Genomic DNA, 25,767 nt, shown 5'->3' on the forward strand with positions numbered 1-25,767 from the left:
ATGCCTTCATTTTTATGAGCAATCTTTCAACCTCTTGTGTTAAATTACAGTACCAAAAATCCTTTCTTTGCATTGGTCTTAAGTAATATTCTAATTTTGTGAGATACTGAATTTGGGACTTTCATTAGTTGTCAGATATAATCATCAAAATGAAAGGAAATAAACATTTGAAATATATCAGTCTGTGTAGTGAATGAATCTAATATACAAGTTTCACTTTTTGAATGGCATTACTGAAATAAATCAACTTTTTGATGATATTCTAATTATAAGACCAGCACCTGTGTGTATGTACCGCAGCCAAGCAACAAACAGCCATAGCCCAAAAGTAACACCTTCACGCCGCTTGTTTTGTCAGTCTAAACCTAAAAATGTTTAAAAATATATATATATTAAAATAATCGAAATGAAACGAAAATCTGCACATTAGTGAAGCTGGAACCATGAGATGTTTTTACATGACATGACTTAAACAATTCTCTCAATAGCTGGCAATTAAAGTTCTGTCGATTAACTAATGTACTAGCTGTACTTGTATTAACTGTTGAGTACCTTCATTTATACTCTTCATATTGTCTGTGTGCAAGACTCCACCTGTGTGAAGTAAACAGTAACTAAAGCAGTTTTCTGAAAAGAAAATACACAAGTACAGATACCAGTATTTAGTTCTTAATTACAGTACTTGTGTAAATGCACTTATTTACGGCCGGGTCCACCACTGAAGGATTTAACTGGCAGATTAGACAATTCCATCACATGGGTTTATTACAGTGGTGCATATGTAAGACATTTCTTTATACAGTTTTACAGGATGCAAGTGAAAAATGTTTGGATTTGTCTGTCTGTATTTATGTAGATGTCATATAGAAAACATAAAAGAATAACATTTATGGTTTCAAGCTATTTGACGGTATTCAGTATGCTATAACTACAAAATAATATGTGCATATTGCAAACAAATATAAATCCACATATATTATGGAAATAACAGTGCATTAGTATTATACTTGTTACAATTACACACAGACTGCATTGAATCTTCATTAGATTTTTCCATGCAAAGATGACAATTAATTATTTAAAGCAGCAATAAGCAGTTTTGGTCTGAAACCAGCAAGCTCAAATGTTAGAAGAGATAAATAAAACAATGTTTTAATAAAAATACAGAATCTACAAACACTTTCCAGTAGATACTTTGGTACAGCTATTTAAAAACAAAGGCCAGATTTTTTGTACAAATCTCCAGTTCCTCTGTTGTTTGGCAGCAGTCTTTAGGGGTCTTCTTCCTCAGACTCGGGGCTGGTGAAGCCATTGCCATCCCACTCCTCAATGTCCTCCTGTATGGAAAGAGAATCACATTCCATAGTGGCTATACTGCTGTATGCATTAACAGCCTGTTTGTGTTGACTTCTAAGTGAGTGACCCCTCCGACTGAGGACACTGTTGAGCCCATGTGTAGCGTCCTCTGTCAGGTCACTGAAACCAAACAGAAAGAGAAAGATGACATCAAACAAAACATGACATTTGTAGCTATTTTTGCTTTTTACAATGCTGAATTTGCAACTCCAACATTACTTTTTAGCCATTATATTTACAACTTTAACATTGAGCACACTGGTGCCAAATAGCTGGTCAGCTTAGTGCCTGATCACAACTCAATGTATAGAGCTCCCTGAGATATATATCTATTTATTATAAATTAATTGATGACACTAAAATCTAAAGATCTTGTACATACTGCTGGTTTTGATGCGCTCCAAAGTCTGTCCTCTGAGTGACTCAGACTCAGTGACTCAGTGCTTCAGAAGGTACTTGATGTGCTGAGACATCTCCTTTAACAGGATGCTCTGCTCCTCCTCCAAGCGTTTCAGCAGCATTACCTGGTCGAAGATAGATCTCTTCAGCCTGAAGGTGTTGCCTTTGGTTGGGGAAAGGAATGGAACAGTGGACAAAGGAATGTTTATTATTATAAGTATAACAGAATTATGTTATTTCTGAGAAATCTTTTTAGTGACAGCATTGGCTCTGTAGAATATAAACAATTTAGAAATATGAATACAAGTAACAATAATATCATTTGGATGGAGAGCTTGTGAAATTGTGATGGCCAAGTAGGGGTGGGCGATACGGGAAAAATATCATATCACGATTTTTTTTAGAAATATCACGATTCACGATTTTAATCACGATTCTTTGTCATGTTAGTTTTACTATTTTGGTTTTACAAGTTGTCTGAGCATTACAACCAAACTAGAAAGACAAAGATGCATGGCAGATATTTAGGCCAAAGTGGGCGAAGATAAAAAATCTTTGTCATTATTTTATCTTTCTTATTAAAAAATAAGAACAAAGATACACATTACAAATACACATAATATACAAATAAAACAAACAGTGCTTTATTTTCAGGTACAATAGGTGTATTTAGCAGAGCATTCAATGACATTGAATGAACAAATATAAAAATAAAACACTAGATAGACTGATTCCTAAAGCAACTGTATTAAAGTTTTTCAGTCAAGAATAGTGAGTGATTTTTCTCTTTTGCGTTTGTTGTTTTGTTAACGTTAAATGAATAGTTACCGGAAAAATAAATATTCTGTCATCTGTCTGTCAATTGTGTCATAATGTTTTATTTTTATACCATCATTTACTCAAAAGTTGTTTTAAACCTGAATGAGTTTCTTTCTTCTGCTGAACATAAATGCTATTTTGAAGAAGGTGGAAAACCAAACAGTTGCTGGTCCTCAGTGACTTCCATAGGATTGTTCTTTCCTTCAATGTGGACCAGCAACTGTTTGGTTACCCTCATTCTTCAAAATATCTTCTTTTGGGTTCAGCACAAGAAATTAATAGAGGTTTGGGCCAACATGTAAGTAAATAACGCAGAAATTAAATTTTAGGGTGAACTATCCCTTTAATGACAGTCGACAGCATGTTTAGTGTCCTGTCCCTTTAAGAGCTGCACGCATCTAATATACAGACACGCATCTGCTTCTCTCTTAACCATTTTAGAGATAACCAACTGAGTCTGTATGTAAACCTTGTGTGTTTTGACAGTATTAGCGCAAAAGATAAGTTAGTTGAGTAATCAGGCGCTGTTAGACAGGCTTTTTAGTGCGCGTGCTTCAGGTGTATCCGCTCAGAACAAGCGCAGACCAGCGCGGGAATGAAACATTTAACCAGCAAGGCTTGTGTGCAAATAATGTACTTTTGCGATCGTGAATAAGTGCAGTGTCCTGTCAGAGTAACTCTACTGCTGTATGTGGTGTTGTACAGTATATAGAGACGGAGACCAGAACTGTATTTGATATAATGTGTGCTGTAGCACGATACTACCATATTTCTTCAAAAGCAGATCGTGGAGACATTTTTATCGTCCACGATCAAAAATCGTCATATCGCACACCCCTATGGTCAAGCATTTTATTTGCGATTACTACAGCAGAATAACATGGTGTTGATGTCACCATTCAATGTTTATGCTCCGTGATAAATATTTCCATATTTTGTATTCATGATATTTTTTATTTCAGTGTATCATCCCATTCCTGTGTTGTTGCGTGACAAGTAACAAAAAGGACAATGGTAAATATTACTACATGTGAAGATCGAAAAGGGAATAAAATTTGTAAAATGTAGAGTGATGCCATAGGCTTATACTATGGAAATCAACTAAAAGAACAACAAGCTAAACTAGCAATCATACATATCATAGCATCTTTGTGTCTCTCCCATGGTAGGATGTATCCCTCTGTCAGACTGCAAGCCAGTTCCTCGTCAATCGGATCTCCTTCCACTACGGTGTTGTATTGCAAGACCTTTTCGTGAAGCTTCTTCTTCAACTCTGTCATTTTCTTTTTCTTTCTTTGTCTTGCCCGGTTGCTATCTGAAAATCGAAACGAAAACAAAATGCCATAAAATGCATACCTGCAAACTTGTCGCTTTTCGGCGACAATTGCCACTTTTATTGTCAATTGGGTCATTCACGTGAATCGTGTAGAACCGGAGAGTTTTTTTTTGGGGGGGGGGGGGGGGGTCTTGCGTTAATTGACATCTGGGCCGATCGGAATCTCTACTGAGCTCGCGCCTGTCAAGAGAGGGAGGTGGGGGTGGGCTTGCGTGCCATGTAGGCCATTATTGGACAATTCTTATAAATGACATTTTTTCTGGACCAATCGGAATCTCAGGTTCAGGATCTTGAAACACACTGCCATCTGTGTTCGCGCCTGTCAAGAGACACCTGACCTAATGTGGAAACTCTGATGGAAATTGAATTCAAGGTGAATCAGTCTTTTTGGAGCTAAACAACAGATATTTGTTTGCTTAAGTCAAATAACGTCAGCTAAGTTAGCGGCTTTTTTTCATACAGTTAGCCTATGCTTCGAGCAAAATGCTTAATAGCAAGCAATACAAGCGGATCCAATGCTGGAATTTCCGTTAGCAAGATACAGGGCTCGACAGAGCGAGCATTTCACTCGCATTTGCGACTAAAAATAGATGTGTGCGAACTGGAAAATGTATTTAGGAGCAGAAGTGCGAATACAAAACAAAATACAAAACAGCCTAACTTATACAGTAGCCTATAACAAACGTATTAATTTATTCTGTTTATTTATGGAAAAATTGCGATGCAGCCTCATATGATTACTTTAGAACTTTAAAAAGGCAGCGGTTTAATTTAAATGAGCACAGATGAGAAGAAAAGCGGAGCGAGTTAAAGTGAAGACGCGCTGAATGACGCACATTCGCCACTAGAGGGCGCTGCCGCTGCCGTTACCCCGGTAACCCAGTAAACAAATCAGCTGCGCTACTTTCCTAAAACTGTGTAAATAATGTTTCACACTCAGTCATTTAGATATTTATATTCGCTTTAGTCTTCACAATAGCATCAAATAATTCTTACTTAAAGACTTAATGAGCTATTTATTTCCAAACATTGTTTCTAAGCTAAAACATGGCCCATCCACTGATCTATAATAGAGAACAGTGGGCCTATCTATATATCAACGACTGATTCGTTATTATTGTTCAGAAACACAAGCTCCATTAGTTAACATGAAAAAAACAATGACTGCATTTATTAATAATGCTATCTTAATTTCAACTTTTAATAATACATTATAAAATCAAAAGTTGTCTTAATATAATTCAATGGAGCTAACATTAACTAACATAGTTGTATTTTTTATTAAATCAACATTAACTAAAAATGTGCAATAGCTAATTGTTGCAGTAGTTAATATTCTTTGTTAATGTTAACCTGCTTTAACTAATGTTAACAAATGGGACTTACTTACCTATTGTTCTTTCGTTCATTTGAACAATCTTTTGCACTCTAATCTTGAAACACTTGTTTACTTTATATTTTTATGTATTTTTAAGTCTTTTAGTAAATTATCTTTAATAAAGTTATTTAACCTGTTAGGAGGACAACACTTTTTTCACTTAGAAATTATATATTGTGATTTAAAAACAAAAACATATACCGTGACAAAAGCTTCAATGATTATTGTGAAAATTTTATACCGACACAGTTTAATAGGATATAACTAATTACATAATTAGCCTATTAAATAGTGTCTGAACTAAAATTATTTAAGAACCTTGTGTACTTTCTGTATTCTGATAAATTAAATAATTGTACTTGTAAATGTCTCTTTGTATCCCCTTATTCAGCTAAAACACCTCATTAGAAAAATTTGCATTGCGCCCCTAAATTGTTTTAATGCGCTCCTAAATTTTTTGACTTAGGAGCACATGTGCTCGTTGGTGAAAAGGTAAGTGTCAAGCCCTGAGATAGCAAATTTTCTAGCCATCTAACATTGTTAGCTAGTTGTAATGTTAATTCCTGCATTGTCTGACCGTCTTGCTAACTAAAGTTAACCATTTAGCTTGCTACGTAAGTATATAGTATTTCAGATAGCCAACTTAGGTTGCAACCTTATCATTAGCCCCTAACTTAAGCCAGGTGCTCTGCCCTGAGTTCTGGCTACTACTCCAATTCTGAGCTACCCTGATTAACGACACGTTGTGGAGGTTGTCGTGTGCGCAGCAGTCATTCAAGTCAGCTGGATGTAGCCCAAGCGTAGCCCTACTTTTAAAGCGTTTTTGATGTGTTGATGTGGGTAGATGTGACTGTTTAGACAACAGCTGATGCGAGAGTAATACAGTGTAACAAAGCAATTTGACGTCTTGTTGCATTGGATGCGCCGCATTACTTGTAAACAATGTCTATTTAGAATCTGGCGAATGTGCAAGGCTAATGCGTTCACAGTGTCGGCGTCGCACATTCTGCACTACCCCCCCCCAACACTGTCACCTTTTTTTCTCTGATGAGCTTGCAGGTCTGTAAATGTTTTTTGAAGTGTTGTGAATTTAAATAACTTGATTTGACAACAAACCATGCCGACGATACAGATCTTTCTTCTTGCGCAAAAGGGTTACAGTGATGTTCTCGATGTCAGCCCTTCCCACACAGCAGGAGATTCCTATGCGGATCCGCCCTCAAGTCGCCAAACCCGCGTGACTGTCACATTCGTTTTGGCGCCGCCCAGAGGATCAGCTCCGCCTCCGGGCGGCGCCGTAAATTCTACGGTCATTCTGCGGATCCTGAGCGGACCCATGTCGGATCTGCAGACGCGGACGCGCCTTTACTGTAACGGTTGATCCACAGAGCACGAGACGAGAGCCATATCAGTGGAGACTTTCTTTGCTGGGACACGGTTGCGCTGAACGCTCTTGAGTAAGTTTATTGATGTATCGATATCATCATGTATATTAATGACTGTAATGATGTTGTTTGATATTAGGACAACTTTAGCATGTTCACTCGTGGATAATGGTTTAGCGCTAGCTTCTAGCTAGCTGTGCATTAAGTTTGCATTTTGGCAATTTTGGTCTCATGTGTAGTGTCTGCCATCGTCTTTACAATGAAAATTAAGCTTCGGCATTTTAATCACCGTTTGAGTCCGTTAAGACAACTAATGGGTATTGGCGCCTGTTTGAACGGGCTTATCTGCTAATGTTAGCTACTGACTATTAACCTTACCTTGAAACCATCAGCAAATAGACGGTCCGTAGGTGATTTAACGATCACCGCTCACTGTACACTCAGTTCAACAAGAAAACAAAACGCTGAGAGAATATTACGTGTTTCATGTTGGTTTTGATCGCTAACCAGGAAAGCGGTTTTAACCTCTTAATCTGCGCCCTATTGTTGAGTATTTTCCGAAAACGACATACTTTAATAAAAATGTCTTAAACCCTATAGGTCTATATTCATAAATCGATCTGGTCTTATTTTAAACTAGACACTTGAAATGTTGTTACCCAAGAGTAATAACTCAAAGTGGTAACTTATAGGAACAGAGTAAAAAAAGGTAAAAAATACATGTAAGTGACTCACGTTTTTTTTTTTTCACTTAGGGAAAAAAATGATACTTTCATGTTAAGGGCCTGAAAATAACCTAAATATAAAACAGAATGTCATGTTTTCATTAAAATTTGAGGATGATTCTCTCAAAAATGTAGCTTCTGTAAGCTTTTATGTCAAGAAAAGTCTAGGCGTCCTTTCAAAAAGTCCTTTATTTCAGAACATTTGTAATTGTAACGAGTAGTTTTTCATTCTAAATCTGCATTAAACTGCTAATTATAATGGATATACAGTTACTGAAAAACTAAAGCAACTATTTACAGAATTTACAAAGTGTAAAAAACTCATTTAGCTGATAAGAGGTGTCAGTCATAGAGTCTGCGCGCGTGTGTGTAAACCATAGACTGTAAAAAAGATGGACGACGCGTCTCCGCTTCCTTTCATTATAGAAAAGTGAAGCGAATACATCTCAGTATGGCCGCTGCCATTGTGAGGAAATTACGTCATTTTCAGCCCGAGTCTGCGCAGTAGAGATTTGTTTGGAGCCCGAGTCTGCGCAGTAGAGTCGTGAGGTGGAGCCGCGGAACCAAACTCCCGCCCAAACTCCCGCAGACCCAATCAACCATAACGGCACACCCTGTTTTTATAGCATCAAATTACTAGCTAAAATCAAACTTACCACAAAAACTAACAATTGAACATATATCAGCGTGATAACAACTACCTTAAATGACCAAAACCATATTTCGGAAAATTGTATTAGTTAATTAATTTTTTTGTTGTGACTCCAGTCCCATTCGTTTACATGGAGAGGGCGGGGTTTATGACCTGTACTGTAGCCACCCACCAGGGGGCTATCGAAGAGCCCGCAGATTCAGTTTTACAGACGAGTCAGACACACCTGGTGTAAACTGGCAGGCGCGTGCCCGTGCTATTGTAGGATATCTGACAGGTTTTAATTAAAGGTCAAAATAATACTAGTTTCTCATGGCATAATATTGTTCCAAATCCAATGTTTCAAATCACAAGGCCTATTATACATCAAACAAATATTAGGTCTTCCTATGAAATTAATACCAAACTTTTTTTCTATTTTTTATTGTTAAATGAATACAAACTTAATGTAATTATTTTCAAACAAAGGAAATGTCAAGGCCAAGCAGAAAACATGTCCCACCTGGATTGAGTTTTTTTTAAACATTAATTTTCAGTGTAAATCTAGACCTATTCATGGGGCCGAATCAAGAAGTGCATCCCACATTTTCAATGTTGCTCTATTTCTCTGTTCTTGTCTAGTTTGAAGCAATGAAACAGGCACGCCACCATTCAACAATGTATTTATTTAAATACAACATTAGAAACAATGATCAATTTTACTCATCTGATTTCAACCTGTCTTCCTGAAATGTCTCTTAGAACAAAGATGAATAGAAAGACTGGGCCTGTCTCCTTATCGACCTTAAGACGAAGGACACGTGTAGACGTTCAAAAAAGGCTTCATCAAATTAGGACAGACATGACTGATATGGACATGACAAGAATAGAGACAGATGACGGAGTTCTTTCTGAGAACACTGTCTCACCCTCTTCGGCTGCACATGCAATGCCAGAGGTGCAAGTTGTTACTGAAGAGGACATGGAATTGGAGGCAGATTTTGATGATGTGTATTGTGATTGGTGTGATGGAGATAGGACATCAGGTTCAGATTCTGAAAATGATGATGACCTAACATCACTTTCCGATAACATTGCCAACTGGGCAGTTAGTTTTGGCATTTCCATCGTTGCCCTGACTGCACTGTTGAGTATACTCCATGTAACCCATCCCAATCTGCCAAAGGATGGTAGGACACTTCTCAAGACGAAAACGCATTATGCTATTCAGGAGAAGGCTGGGGGGAACTACCATCACTTTGGCATCCTTTCCTCCTTGAAGGCCACTATAAGCAAATATGCCAAAACACTGGCAGAGGGCATGACATTGGGGCTGCAGATTAATATAGATGGTCTACCTTTATTTAGAAGTTCCACTGTACAGCTGTGGCCCATCCTTGGCTTACTGGTTACCATCCCCATGAAGGAACCTGTGGTCATTGGGGCGTACTGTGGACCAAAAAAACCTAGTTCGGCCACAGAGTTCCTATCTGATTTTGTCAATGAACTACAGGAGCTAGAGGCTGGGTTTTGCTTTGGAGATAAGAACCTTAAAATTGAGCTTCACACGGTAGTCTGTGATGCCCCTGCACGGGCCTTTGTGAAAAAAACAAAGGCCCATAATGCTTACCATGGGTGTGATAAGTGCCTACACCCAGGGCAATACCAGAACCGGCGTATGACGTTCCCTGGACCAGAGCGCCCCCAGAGAACTGACATCTCATTCAACCTGATGGTTGATGAACTACACCACCACGAGGGGCCACATCCATTTGAAAATGTCAAGGTTGGCATGGTATCGCAGTTTCCCTTGGATTATATGCATCTAGTGTGTTTGGGCGTTGTAAGGAAACTGCTCCAGACCTGGCTCCGGGGTCCGTTAACAGTAAGACTGCCGGCATTAATAGTAGACAGGATGTCAGGCAAACTCCAGTCAATGAGGCCCTACGTGCCAATTGAGTTTGCCCGGAAACCACGGTCGCTTAGGGAGTTGGACCGTTGGAAGGCGACTGAATTCCGACAGTTTTTACTGTACACTGGCCCTGTGGTGCTGGCAGGATTCCTGGACCGGAACATGTACTACAATTTCATGCTCCTGTCAACTGCTATATCCATGTTGGTAAGCCCTGAACATCTCAACCTTGCTGACTATGCTGGACAAATGCTAAAATCTTTTGTAAACCATTTTGGTGAGCTGTATGGGACAGACCAGATTGTGTACAATGTCCACTGTCTGGTCCACCTGGCAGACGAGGTGAAGAGGCATGGCTGTCTGGACTCTTTTTCAGCGTTCCCATATGAGAACCACCTTGGGAAAATAAAAAAACTCATTAGAAAACCTGAGTTCCCTCTAGCTCAGCTCATTCGCCGCCTTTCGGAAGTTACAGCTACCAAATTGGTTGCTGATGCAGACATTACACTGAAAAGGGAGCATTTTGTGGGCCCAATTGTTGTTGGCATGGGAGTTAATGCGCAATATGGGGAAATGCGATGTGAAAGGTGGACCATCAAATTAACAACAGGGGACAACATGTTTCTGGTGGGGGATAAAGTCTGCCTTATCAAAAACATTGTCCAAAATGATAATGGTGTGTACGCTATTTACACTGAATTTTCCCGGCAGTCTCCATTCTATACCTACCCCTTCAACTCTGACAGAATGAACATATTTGTTGTAAATGATGCATCTGACGAGCTGAAGTCGGTTGAGGTGTCAGCGCTGCGACAGAAATGTGTAGCCTTGCCGTACAGGGATGGTTTTGTGGCCATACCCCTCCTCCACTAAAAAAATAAATAAAAAAAATCAGTTATATAGTTATATCATATAGTTGACTTCTGACTATGACTTCTATTACTCTGGATGAAAATTTTCTGTAAGTATTTCACAAAAGTTGGTATTTTTCCATACACTACACCCATAATTTAATGTTTTCAAAATATGAGATGACATATTATCCCTCAAAATGCCCTACTTTACGGTTGAGCTGAAGTTCTACCTGACTATTATGAATGTAATTTTTCCTTCCTTATACTTCCTTATACTCCCACCTTGGGGCACCATTCAGGTTAACTTTCAGCCCATCTTACTTGCTTATTTGTATACACTGTACACTTGTGCATGCTTTAGTCCATGTTATTCCTTTTTTGATTTGGAATAAATACCCCTTTTCTTTCTTTCTACATTAAGGATGCCTTTTCATCTAATTGAATTTCAAGAAAGCGAGGACATTGCTGTTGTGCCAATTGACTGGTATGATGATGGGATGGTGTACTGGCCCAACTTTAAGAGCACTGAACGTGTGAAAAGGGCAGCTGCTAACGAGGAGAAGCATGAGCCAAACTGGCCAAGATATGACGTAAAGGTCGTCAGAACTTGTGGTATGCCAATTCATAAAATTCTTGTTTAAAAAATAATTTCATGGTTGCTTCTCTTTGTGCTTGGAATAACCTATTCATTCTATGTTCTGAAAATGCACATGAAATTGTGCAATGAAACTATTTTTTTATAGACAACTACAAAGACGCCGTTAGGATTATGAATCAATATCAGACCGGCTGCAACACCTCTGAGCTACAGTCGGATGCCGAGCAGGAGGGTGAGCTGCCAGAGAAAAGAGTCAGGAAGCCAGTGTAAGTGTGTTCTATCTTGTTTTTGTCATGTTTCTACAGTAATATGAAGGTTATTTCCCGTAGCATTCAAAAACAGACCAGAGATGCTTGCACTATATGTATATTTGGCAATTTTGGAATTGCAATAACCATAATGATATGGTTACTTAACAGCCATCGTTTCGGGGACTCTGATGAGAGTGAAGAAGAGCCAGAAAATGGTGACTTTGCATCTCTGAGGTCGTCACGACCTTTCAACTTGCCTGGTGTATCAGTTGAAGCCTCAAGCTCAAGCCAGTTGCACTGGCAGAGTAAGAAATAATCTATTAACATCAAAATAACAAATCATAATATTATTTTGGAGATATGGTTAACATTCTTAGTGCTAAAGATATTCCCCTCTCCTTGTATCCATTCCTCCAGCTCCACCATCTCGCCGAGTGCCAGGCAGCAGAGTAACTACTCCTCAATCTGGAGAAAACTGTCTAGGTAAAGACTGATCTCAGAAATAATATTGAATACAGTGGCCCCATCGATATTAACACAGCAAGGGTCACTGTTTCAAATCAATAGATTGCATCTGCATTACCATCTCAGATTTTCAATGTCAATCCATTCATGGGCTTGACATAGGTAGTGTACCAAAATGTTGAAACATACAAATTAATGTTCAGTATGACCAGAGATTTTTTTGTTTGCCATTGTTTGGCCCTGTAGCTCACAGCCTACCATGGTTAACAGATCACAACCATTTAATACCAATTTCTCTCCCTTAGCACCTGACCATGGGGGAGGACATCAACACCCTTCACCACCTCAACTCCCTGCACCCGCATTTAACATGCGGAGAGTTACTCAAGGTAGGGACTGATTTTTGAAATATTAGTGAATAGAAAGGCCCTATGTGTATTATCAGTCATGGTTAACAGATGACTACCATTTCATAAAAAAAATTCACCCTCTCGCACACCGCCCACCTCACTATGGGCCAGGAACGGCAGGCCCTCCACAACTCCCTCCACCCCCCGCACCAGTGCTCAACATGCGGCGAACAGAGGAGCCTTGTTCAAGCCTGACCTACAGACCAACATGGCGAGGGGGAAGGATGACCGATACCATTCCCTGCTCTGGTGAGCAATAACTGACAAATACTGGAGGGTCATTCTGTGCCACAACAAAACTTTGTCAGTAACTAATGTCAGTATTATGAGTAATGAGGATAAACACTCAGGGTTCCCACGGGTCATGGAAATTCTGGAATATCATGGAATTTTAAAAGGTCTATTCCAGACATTGAAAGTCAGGGAATTTTATTTATTTTTTGTCCAAGTCATGGAATATCAGGGATTTTTGTTCGTCAACTCCATTCAGTACTCACGTGCTGTGTTCTGCATAAACATCGTGTACAGACAGCCACGACTCTGACACGCGCAAGCCCTGAATTGAGTTTCTCTCAGCGTCTTTCTTGCGCCTGAATGGGCAAATAAATACAAAAATATTTTTTAAAAATCCGTCTTGGCAAGTAACTTTGTAGCTTTAACAATGATTATTCTATATTTAATTTTTACAATGGAGTACATGCACCCATTTGACTGGCCAGTTTTTGTTTCATTTTAAAGCATCTTTTGCCCGGCGTACACACAAACTGCACTGCAATTTTCCCAAATGCCATTTGTGTGGAAAAATTACATTATTATAATTAGTCTGTAAACGGCCATTAACAGAGGCCAGAGTTGCTAAGGACGGACGCTAAGAGGGGAAAATACCATAACAGGCAGAACAAGATTCATAATGCGTGAAATATAGGAATCCTAAATATTGAATTTTAGATGGTTATTTTCAGATAAGTTTACATGGCGTTTTCTTTTCATCTTGCCTCTGTATAATGCATTTAAATGAGTGTTAACATGCGCAGCGGCAACCAATGAAACGCTGTATCACTGTTCCATAAGAGAAATTGCGTCTCAATCAAGCATTGCACGTGTTTTTTTTGTTTTTTTGGATTATGATTAAAATGCAGTGGTTACCTTGCAACTAATTTCAAATGGCAATGAAAAATCAAGGTGCAACGCAGAGTGAAGAATATGCAAATGTTATTTTATAAGCAATTATACAATTTCTGTACCTGAACACCTACAAACATAAAAACTTAAGCAAAATTTCATTTCTATCTTTGTGCTATACATTTAATTTTGCTATTACTTGCAATTTGTTCTTATTTACTGGCTGTCACTTATCTGTAATGATGTTTGAACTTTATATTAGTTAGGCTATTGTTTTTTTTTTTTTTGCTGTGGTATTAACATTGAAATTGAGAATTGTAAAATTTTATCGGTATCTAAAATATTGGTGTCAAGTTTATTTATTAGAATACAAAAATCAAAATTGATAAAAGCAACTTTTATTTTTTATTGGTTTTTACTTTTTTTGTGGCAAGGCTAGTGAAAATATTAACAGGGCAAGTAATAATTTTAACCACTGAAAAAATCCTTAGCGTTGAGCCCTGGGCTATTTTTTTCAGCTCCATTTTATTCCCTTCCCACTCGTCAACTGGCAATCACTAAGTCAAATGCAGTCATCAGGCTGTACCAGTTAACTAAGGCAAATATGCCAGAAAATTGTAATTTTTAGGAGCTTTGGCTACAAAATAACCTCGTAAAAGATGGAGTTTAAAAATAAAAAATATAAAAAATATCAAAGAGCATTTGACGGTAAAAAGCAAAATAAATTGCTCCGCACAAGATCAGACTGTTTTTCCGTTCATTATAGGTCATGGAAATTCCACTTTTTAGTCAGTGAAAGTCAGGGAAAAGTCAGGGAATTTGACTTAGAGTGGGAACCCTGAACATTGAAACGTGATATATTTTATACACTACATTTAAGCTATATTTCATGTTTGTCAACAGCGGCTGAGGTCCACATCATTAGCCTGCTGGAAACCATTAAACAGCAACAAGACCAGCTTGTGGCAAGGGTGAACTACCTCAGCAGCAGGCTGAACAGCACCCCAGGGCCAGATGTTGAGATGCCCAACAATATCCATTTTCCCCTGGAACAATTGGATGCAGTGGAGGCATTTGAAGTGTTTTTAAAGGAACCTTCAAATGGCCCAGCTCGACAGAGAGTGGTGAGTTTTCTTACTTAATATGAATGGTGCCATTAGGTTTATTGATTGTCCATGATTATTGCAAATATTCTATTGAAGCAGCCCTGAACAGGCCTGTCCTGAAATGCCTTTTCCCAGTGGAAAGATTCTGTCAGTGAGCAACAATCTCCCTGGTTTGAGAAAGTGTGTAAAGGTGGCACAGGTCCATGAGGGTGTGAGCCAAGTACAATGTTTAGAAGAAAAAAAAAAATCCAAGAGAACAGGATTTTTTTTCTTTACAGAAAAAGAAGAAACATAGAAGTTTTCTATCTTTTTCTGCATTTCTGGATGCTTTTAACTGGAACAAAAACATTTTGAATTCACCTTTAAATGCAGCTTAAGCTTAGAAATGTTTACCTTGCTGTCTATGTAAAAAATATTTCTTTGCCTTTTAGATTTCTTCTTTAGCCACCATTGGAGGCCAGGATGTGAAGAGGGTGACCTGGAACATCCTGGGCAGGCTCTTCACAGATGAGGTGTCTCATCAGATAAACTGGAAGGGTGTTAATAACAAAAAGCCCTTCAGTAGGATGGCAACGAAGACCTTGCTTTTCAGTAAGTATAGAATTCAAAGTAATATTAAATGCGTTCAAAGTCAATAGTTTGTAAATGTTGGGGCAGCCTTAAAAATCGTAGCAACCATCATACCAATATGACCGTGTAGCCTTTTTTAGACTGGCTACTATACCATAGACTTTTTTGACGTTTGATGTCTTTTTTATTTTTACTCAAAATCAAACATAGTATGACCATGACTCCCTGAGCAGCTGATGGCTACTTTGCATACACAAATTTTCAATCAGGTAGGCCTATATGCCTGATGTTATGTTTAACATAATGCAATAGTTAGCGCGTCAGTGAAAACCTGACAAGGTCACTTATTTAGTAGGGAAAATAGGCTACTAAAAATATTCCTGTTCACTATCAGGCAGTGCAATAATGATAATAATAAAAAGCCTACCTTTCTGACATGCAGTAAATCTTTGAAATTGCTGTGAGACTCCCTCCTTTTGATTCCTTCAGTTTGTTGCTGGCACTGTAAACGGCGTTGACCATGGGTGCGCTTCGAGAAAGTGGAGATGCCAACTTCCGGCACAATCTTAGGTGAAACAGTGGCGTACATGCACTTGAGCGTATGGTCGAAGTTTGGGGATTGGAATCACAGTGGATTGTCATGTCAAGAGAAACGCACCCCAGGTGTGGGTAACAGGCCCATCATGTTATCAAAGTAAACGCACGCAAACGTATTGGCTGCCTGCTGGTTGCGATAGCTTCGCTCGTGTACATTTGTCTTAATAAATAAATAATACTTACTTAACTTTACTTTTGTCATTTAGCAGACGCTTTTGTCCAAAGCGACTTACAAATAAGAAAAACTAAAACTAAAAGTTACAACTCTATAAATACTATATACCCACATATTTAAGAAAATAAAGAAATTAAATAAAATTGACACATGCATATAACATTTCAATAATAAACAAATAAATGGAAAAACTAAAATAAAAAGCGATACTACTATCCCTTGGTGGAGTCGCACGGTAGAGTTGATGGTCTTTAGACTCTTCGGTCTTCACACTAAGAGGGCTTCACACGACGACTGCCGCGACCTCTGCCGCGTTATAATAACCTTTTTTATACCAATCCAACAAATCACCATTTCAATTCAGCTGGACCCACTTTCCTGTTAATCAACTACAAATGGCCAACCAAGTGCACACACTGTGTACTTAAATAATGTGTGTGTAAATAATACACACTGATGGAATTAAGTTTTGTGTGGATTGTAAATTACCATGTGAGTAGTACTTTAATTTAGTGTTGCTTTTGGAATGGTTAACCTAACACTAAGGTCTCTGCTACAACATGTAGCTTGAATGTTAAGTCGCTTTGGATAAAAGCATCTGCTAAATGACTTAATGTAATGTTAACCAGGGCTGTAGTGGAGACTAAACCCAAGTAAATGGAGTTTACCCACCGCTCAAATGTCAGAAATGGAGTTTATCCACCTGTTAAAGAGTTTATCTGATGTAATGTTAAGAGTTTACCTCCAAATAGAATGTATGTAGGACCCTAACAAACTTAAAACATTACAAAACCACAATGATTTATCCACATACAATATGTGCACTGATCAAGGAACCATTTAATACCACTGATATTATTTGAACATTTTGGATGTCTTTTTTAAACATCCGATAGCGAAAGGCGCAGCACACCTTACCCTGATCACAAATTCATAGTTTACCCACCTCTTATTTTAACCACCACAATCCTGTTTATAACTTTGTAAGTCATGTTTCATAATCTCCTTAATGCCTATCACATATATTGTATTGTGTAAGCATACTTGGCTTTGGATGCTACATACCATAATCATAAACATATCTGTCTGTTTGATTACAGGTGCTGTGAGGAAAAACGCGGTGACACAGTCAGCCACGGACGCAGAGGTCACCAAGCACGCAATCAGGTGGTTCAACCTGGCGACGGATCGGGCAACGAGGAGACGTGTCCCGCCTCCATCCACACAAATGGAGTAATTGGAGAAATAAGCAATAAAACTTTTTATTGAAATTCTTGTCGTTCACCAGTTATTAATTTTCTGATATTTTAGCTGTGTATAGTGCAGCATTTCATTGAAGTTGTAGCCTAATAGATAAAATATTTAGTTTGCACCGACCTAGGCCTATAAAGCACTAAATTAGGTTTTGACCACAAAATGAATGTAGAGTAGCCTCGCCAACATAGGCTACTTAACAAAAACAGAATAGGCTATAACCTATAACTGTCCATAAATTTAAATATCAATTTAATATTTCCATTGAGTAGAGATTACTTTTGTACAGTAAACTGATGTCTTGACTTGAACCTTTTCTGTTAGGCCTATTTTCAATATTGTTAGGTTAAAAATACAAGGCAATGCAGATTTAATCTTAGGCCTATATTGCTGTAGTAGCCTAGGCCTAGTGATGGTTTTAGTTTTATCCTAAAGCAAGAACAAAAGGGATTTTGAAAATTAGATAAACGGGTCCCAAACGGATCCGGGCCAGATGAGCCAGGGTTTTTATGAATCCGTTGCGGGTCCGCGGCGGATACATGCATTAATTTGCTGGTCCCAAACGGACCCGCCGCGGAGGTAAGGTTTTAATCGTGGATGCAGCGCGGAGCCACGGCGGATCCGCGATCCGCCTACGTTGCGGATCCGTCACTGCGCGCAAGTGGACGCCGATACGGGTCCGTTTCGCGGGTCCGTTTCGGAAGCCGCGGTACCTCCGCGGCCGATCCGCCGCGGACTCCTTTTGCTGTGTGGGTTAGCTCTTCAGTACAACCTGGAGTGTAGACTCGCTCTAAACAGGTGAAACAAAACAATTGGACAAGAGACAACTAGTGACATTTTCAAAATATAGCCACCTTTTATTATTTGTATAAAGGTACAGTCATTAACAGATGTGTGTGTGTGTGTGTGTGTGTGTGTGTGAAAACTTTTGAACATGATGAAGATTTGCAAATCTTTCTTATTTTGTTGAAATATATATTTTTTTCCCATTTAGTTCTGCCCTTCGTAAGCAACAGAAGATACTTGTATTTTTCCCGGAACACAAATTAAGTACAATTTACCTTGATCTTCAAATAATTAAATATCTGTGTATACTACCAAGCAGATTGTAAATGGGAGAAAAAAGTCTGTACAACAGTGAGGTTACAATTTCATTTCATTTTTTCATTTTATTAAGGATAACCCCTTGAGATGAAACATCTCATTTTCGAGGGGGTCCTCAAAATAACATCAAACAATTACACACAATTACAAACTCGCACATAAAGCTCTCCAACCTGTCACTCCTCTATCCAAAACATATTCATATAAACAATATAAAATACTTTCAAAGTATTACAGGAGAGAACCTTATTTGGAAGAAGAAAAAAAAAAAAAAAAAAAAAAAGTCATAGAGAAACATTTGCATTGATCACAGGATTGTAAATGAGTTAACAGGGCTGACTTAAAAAGTGAAAAGGAAGAGATGGACCTTAAGGAACAAGGTAAACTGTTCCAATCAGAGGGAGCTTTAAATTTAAAGGCACGTCTTCCAACTTCTTTTAAAATATTTGGGACAGAAAAAAAATAGATGATCAAGGTGTCTCAGGCCATAGGTTGATCTATATGGGACTAAATATTGCTTCAAATAAAAAGGATAATTAAAAAAGATACATTTATAAACAAACTGAAACCAATGTAACTGTCGTCTGGCCTTAGGTGATAAAAGATTCAATTGTTGATACATATGACAATGATGAGTTAGAAACGGACATCTCAACACAAATCGACAGAGACTGTTATAAACAGCATTTAAGGGTTTCAGGCATGATTCTGTTGTACTCATATAAACAAAATCAGCATAATCAATAATGGGAAATAATAGCTGAGTTACAAGTCTTAATCTAATCGGTAGTGAGAAACAATTAATTGAACGATATAATAGTTTTAAATTATAGTTTACTCTTCTCACTATAGATTCAATATGAGACCTGAAGGAGAGGCTAGAATCAAGCCAAAGGCCCAAATATTTAAATTTCTCAACATTCTCCATAAGTGTACCATCTGAGAATTTAATTGATAAACTATCGCCCTGGTTATGTCGGGCAGACCAAGTGGGAAATAACATACTATACGATTTACTTTTATTCAATATAAGTCCATTTTCTGAAAAGTACTTTTGAATAGTATTGAAATCGAATTGCAGTGAGGATTGAATCAAGTTAATGTCACGTTTTGAAGAATAAATAACTGTATCATCAGCATACAGGAGAATTTGACTATCAGAGCACATTTGAGGGAGGTCATTAATAAAAATTGAAAATAAAAGAGGGCCTAAACAAGAACCTTGAGGAACACCCTTTTCCATTATCATGAACTGAGAGAGAGAACCATTAACAATTACACAGTGGCGTCTGCAATGAAGATATGAATTAAACCATAAAATGGACTGTTCAGAGAGACCAATGTTATATAATTTATCCAGGAGAATATAGTGATCAACCAGATCAAACGCTTTGGTTAGATCTATAAATATTGCTCCAGTGGACAGATTATTACCTAAAGAAAATGTAACATCATTAACAAATTTTGTAAGAGCAGTAGTGGTGGACAAATTGGGTCTAAAGCCTGATTGATGTGGAGAAAAAATTGAAAATTCATTAATATATTTAAACAGTCTCTTGAAAATAATTTTTTCAAATACTTTTACTACATTACTAATAATTGAAATTGGTCTGTAGTTGTTAGGATCTAAAGGATCACCACTTTTGTATAAAGGTGTTATTTTAGCACACTTCCACATAATTGGGACTTTACAAGTAGATATAGATAAATTAAATAAATCACATAATGGGTATCCTAAAACATGAGAAGCAATTTTAATAAACTTTATTTCTAGACCATCTACACCGACTCCACTTCCAGATTTAATTTCGGAGATTGCCTGCTGTACCTCAATAGGAAGAATTGTGGTAAATGAAAAAGAACTGTTTGCAACATTACTGTTTACAAAATTAGAGTAACAAAAATCAGGTGGACGTAAATTACAAACAGAAGAAAAGTGTTGATTAAAAGCATCAGCTACAGAAGTTGGATCGCTAACAATATTATTATTTATTCTTATTTTTACTAGGGAACTCTTATTAGATTTATTCAACAGACAATTGAGTTTTTTCCAAAAATGTTTCGGATTTTTAAAATCATTTGATAAAGAGTTTTTATAATAGTCAGATTTGGCATTTCTAGTTCTAACAGTACAAACATTTCTTAATCGCTTATATTCAGTCCAATCTGCTAAATCTTTTGTTAAGTGGTATCTTTCCCAAGCCTTGTCCCTTTGCTTAAAAAGATATAATAAATCACCAGCAATCCATGGAAGATGTCTACCCTTCACTTTAACTGATACCCAAGGAGCATGTTTATCAATCATTTTTGATACCTCAGTATAAAAAAAATTCCAGGCATTATCAACATAAGGGATTAATTCCATCCTATTCCAGTTAATACATAACAAATCTTGAGTGAACACATCATTATTCATATTTTTAAATTGTCTTACCTTAATTATTTTAGGTGGTAGACGAGGTAACCTTATTTTCCAGGTACAAAAAATAACTGAATGGTCACTGAAACAGTCAGATAAAACACCTGAATCAACAATTCTATCAGGGTGCGTGACCAAAATCCAGTCTAAGAGAGACCTGGAGTTCCCCTCCACTCTGGTGGGTTCCCGTATTAATTGAATAAGATTTAGACTTTCAAATTGATTCCTCTCTTTCAGAGAGGACCTATCAAGCCAGTTCCGATTAAAATCTCCCAGTACTATAATTTCATCAAAACAATTTAAAGAATTAATAGTACTAAGGATATTATTAGTTGATTCGGATAACGAATTCGGGGGTCTATATATATTTCCTATAATCAGTCGTTTGTTTTGATGAAAACATATTCTAACAAAGAGGCATTCAAAGTGTACGGGGCTTTCACTTGCAATAATAAGTTCAGAAGATAGGTTTGTGGAAACATAAGTAGCGACTCCTCCACCACGACTGCCTCTGTCTGCTCTATAAACATTATAGCCATCAAGACTTATTTCATCATCACGTACATTACTATTTAACCAAGTTTCCGAAAGAGTAATAACAGCAGGTTTGTTATATAAGAGCCATGCTCTGAGAAGATCAATTTTATGAGGTAGACTCCTAATATTTAAATGAATAACTAATAAGCCTTTAACCATGGTCATTCAGAAATAGATAAGAGAGTGGGACATATGATTGGATGGAAGAGCAACACACATATACACATATACACAATCTTAGAAGATAACTGACCAATCCTAAGCACTACCCTCCCCTCAGTTACTTAAAATTAATAAAACAAGATTATTATCAAAGTAGTCACATATGTATTTTATGTAACATGATTAAACAATTAATCAACAAATAGTTTCAGATCTAGCTGTAGATGGTGCACTGAGAGAAAGGGGCAGATCTCAAGTATAATTTACCCTTACTTTCACATATCTGTGGGCTAACACTTGATGAAGGTTGTCCCTCTTTCTTCTGTTCCACCCCATAGCCTGTCGCGTTAGCATGTTCACTCTTCCTAATGAAAACAATGCACCCACAAGCCAAAAAGTATGATTTCACACACAAAAGGCAAAAAGAGAAACCCAACAGACATGCCTAAACCCTATCACTAAAAGTTAGCTGAACGGGTAATTATCTTGAAGTAATACAATGATAACTTTCGTAAGAACAGAACAGAGAAACTTTGTTTTTTTAATTCCCTGTAAAAACACAATTAAGTATTTACTTATTTAGGTTATGACAGCGTGAAGTATAAGTGCAACACTAACCAGCCTTTGTCATGTATTTTGTGACAAGTGCTGCCCTGGAGAGAAAGCTGTTCATCTATAAAGAAAATAATACAATACAATTTTGGTCTCCATTACATAAAAATATTACCTACACACCATAGATCTTGTGGTTTAACAGAAAACATGTGTACTGTATTATCCTAGGAAGTTGGGACGCATGCATGAACAACTGAACTGCCTGTTATTTATTTTAACTCATACATAAAGGATGTACTTTAACCCTCACAATGACAAATAGATGACAAATAAGTAACTTTTGGTGTTATGGATTGTATTAAGACTCTTTGTAGCCATAGTTAAAATACTGACAATAATACCATACCTGCTCCACTTCCTCTCCCACCGTGTTTCCTGCTCCATCCTGGCTTCTGCCACCCCATCTCACCTGCATCACAGAGGTTAAGCGTTAAGCGTTATGTAGCAGTACTTCAGAAGTTTTCATATAACATCATCCAATCAGGCATAACATGCACAAATGTAAAAATAATCCTTTGCATTGAAGATTGCTTGAATGTTATATCTACATTAATGCATACAGTTATCTCTAAAACATCTCATGACACAAGCTTTTTATTTTGCGGGGGAAAACTAAATCCATGTCCTACAAATTTGAACAAGCAGCTGAAAAGCAGTTGGTGAAAGATAACACACAGCATGCTTTATTATCTGACCCATTATTATTTCCCTATAGCTACAGCCATACCAGACTTAAAGTTATTGCATGTACCTCGCATTTTGCTGTATGGGCTTTGGCATGCATGACGCTCAGAAATGGCCTCATTTCTGTCAATGGCAGAAGCTCTGGTACTTTAAGGTAGGGCCAGTTCCTAAAAAGCAGGAGCAGCATCATGTGAGTGTAACAAAGATCCGTTTTTAATTGAAATCTAAAATCACTGTAAAGCTGAGAAACAAGGAGTTGGATTTGCAATATGACAATGAGGATTACCTGCATGTAACATCCATACAGAAGAAGGTAACATCTCTCTTTGAAGAAACATCGGGTAAGCAAATATTTCTCCACGATAATGGTTCAGTCCTCGTAAGAGAAACCCATGTCTGATAAATCAGAAGAAAATCTAGTGGTTAGACTCCCTCCGAAACTTTCGTCCGTCATAAAAAAAATTCGAATCAGGTTCAATTTCTGCGTTTTTCAGTAGCAAGCAGTTTGACTGGTGCTTTGACAATTCAGAGCCACAGAATCATGAATATGAAAAAACGCATGCGAAAGTTTCAGACTGGACCTTAAGACTTGGATTACCATTAAAACTCAAAAATCATACACAAACTCATACATACCTGCAAACTGCAACTTGAATGCCCTCCTCGTCTATCTGAGCACCAGACTTTTTTGACATCTCTCTGCCAGCGGTGAACTTGGCAGTACCGCACAGCACTTTCATTTGCCTGTAAAGTCAGTTTATAACACATTTTAAGATACATAAAAACACACAAAACATCTGTATAAACAACTATTATAAAAAAAAATCTAATGTTCGTACACTTCTCATGTTGCCTCTGACAAGGTCAACAAAGGTAGCAACTTCCTCGTCCTTGGCCAGGAACAAGCCCTCATATATGGGTGGCTCCTCAGTCCTGTCCATGATAAGATAACATGCATCAGTAATAAAAATCACTAGTACTACATTTACTATTTGTTCAAATGTAAGTTATGATCACTCAAAGACAACCTGAAGAGCTACTATGTGTGTTAGACAAGTCTAAAATAAACTTCTGAAAATACCTATACCTACCCTTTTGACTTGCTGAAGCGGTAATGTTTTCGGTTTCCATCAGAGCAGACAGCCAACATGTCTGGAGAACATGCTGGACACTGATGGACCTGGCACATATCCTCTTCTTTGTATTGACAGAAAGTAAACTCAAAAAAGCTTCGCTGAAATGTATCAGCACAGATACTACCTGTCTGTATATCAAGAAATGATCGGTTAGGATTTTTTGAAGCAATGCCCACAATTAAATATTAGGTATATAGTAATATAATTTTGTTTGTTATATGTTTCAGTGATATTCAGGCAGATTTACCCTTCCAGCTTGTACAGATCTGTGCTCCAACATTTTCAGGAAGGCCTGCCTGGACATGGCTGGTGCCGTCACCTTCATATGTTCAAAAGAGGTGAAGACATCAAACTTGTATAGGGTCTGGCAGCTGGTGCTAGCTGGCCAGTACCGATAAATGAGCAGGTCCTTCACCTCGGGAGTCCATTCTGCAGAGCATGATGAACAGGATTTCCGAGGCAAGCAGACATCGTATCGTCCTGTGAACAAGTGAATATACTGTAGTAAAGACTAAAATAATTTCAGTAATCAAATTGCAACAGATTGCCTTCTATACAGAGATACAAATATATGATATATTAGCTATTTGACATGGCATTTGGGCAACGCTTTGCTTTGCACACAGTGGTAAAGTTCTAGTACAATAATGCACAGAAAGGAGGGCTTTCAAAACAACATACCATTGATGATAACCACAGAAATATGCCTCCCTGGAGTGATTGTGAAGTCATGAGTGCATTCACAAATTGACCTTGGTGCAGGAACAGGCAGTTGACATACTGCAAAACAGAAAGAAGTTATGAAGGGTGTATTTACAGCTTCTCCTCAGTCCCTTAGATGCATTTCCCAAAACGCTAACCTCATTTTCTAAATAGTGCTTTAAAACACAACCATTAATCAAAACTGGCCACACCACTATACCAACTGTAATTGTCACTATGTAGAAACAAGTAAATGCTTAAACACATTTATTAAGAATAATTGACTTAGCTGGTCAAAGATATGCTGGTCAGAACTGTCAAAACCAATCATACTTTTGTTATTCAGCTATTCAATTTCACACTTGCACTTTAGAGTTTTGAGAATAATCTTAGAATGAGATTAGCATTTTAGAAAAAAATGTCTAAGCCATTCAGAAACACTGTTAAATATAAACATGTGCCAAACTACAAACACATTTGGGGAATTACACTGTAAGTATGAGACAATTTGATATAATAATCATTTTAACATACTTTGTTCACAAAACTGAGGCTTTTCATTCACCATCACAGCAGTTGTAGGGGGAATGGGCTCAAGAAATCCATGGAACACAGCCTCTCTGTCATGAAGACATTTCTCTTGTGGGCCTCCATGTCACAGAACAGAGGTACTCCATGTCCAGTGGTACACAGTCCAGGCACCTAATCACAGCTTCTACAGCACGGCATCTGGGACACTTGTGGACGAATACTCTCTCGGCTGAGAGCTTTGCATCAAAAAGCATAGGCCTAGCAGTTTTCATTCTCACATCTGTGAGAAGCTGCCTTTGTTCCCAAGCAGAAACCATTCTGTCTGTTCCCTCCGGAACCTGGTCTGCTGTTATAGTGTCCCTTAACTCTTGGAGTCTTGTTTCTAAAAAACAAAAATATACATTCACTTGTCCTTAAAAGGTCTATACTCATGATTATGATCACACACAAGTATATATCAGGGAACACATGTTAGGTAAAAACTGTTAGCCTGAATGCACTGTAAGTCACTTTGGATAAAAACGTCTGCTAAAT

At 37.7% G+C, this 25,767-nt stretch overlaps 1 protein-coding gene across 2 annotated transcripts; it reads left to right on the forward strand.

Moving 5' to 3' along the window:
- The first annotated feature begins 6,614 nt into the window (after positions 1 to 6,614).
- Positions 6,615 to 17,417, forward strand: LOC306865904 (uncharacterized protein). Of its 2 annotated transcripts, XM_079410744.1 has the most exons (10): positions 6,615 to 6,745; positions 11,217 to 11,407; positions 11,539 to 11,659; positions 11,813 to 11,949; positions 12,062 to 12,127; positions 12,415 to 12,498; positions 12,631 to 12,768; positions 14,545 to 14,765; positions 15,179 to 15,338; positions 17,190 to 17,417. In XM_079410744.1, exons 2-10 carry the CDS (start codon positions 11,218 to 11,220, stop codon positions 17,324 to 17,326), a joined length of 1,254 nt encoding a protein of 417 aa, XP_079266870.1. In that variant the 5' UTR covers positions 6,615 to 6,745; position 11,217; the 3' UTR covers positions 17,327 to 17,417. The 2 variants fall into 2 exon arrangements, with proteins under 2 accessions (XP_079266870.1, XP_079266869.1); XM_079410743.1 differs by lacking the exons at positions 11,217 to 11,407; positions 11,539 to 11,659; positions 11,813 to 11,949; ... (4 more) ...; positions 15,179 to 15,338; positions 17,190 to 17,417 and adding an exon at positions 8,792 to 10,924 and having other exon boundaries at positions 6,638 to 6,745.
- The last annotated feature ends 8,350 nt before the right edge of the window (positions 17,418 to 25,767 follow it).

The sequence above is a fragment of the Barbus barbus genome, assembly GCF_936440315.1.
Source record: "Barbus barbus genome assembly, chromosome: 4".
In the NCBI taxonomy this organism is placed as follows: Eukaryota; Metazoa; Chordata; class Actinopteri; order Cypriniformes; family Cyprinidae; genus Barbus; species Barbus barbus.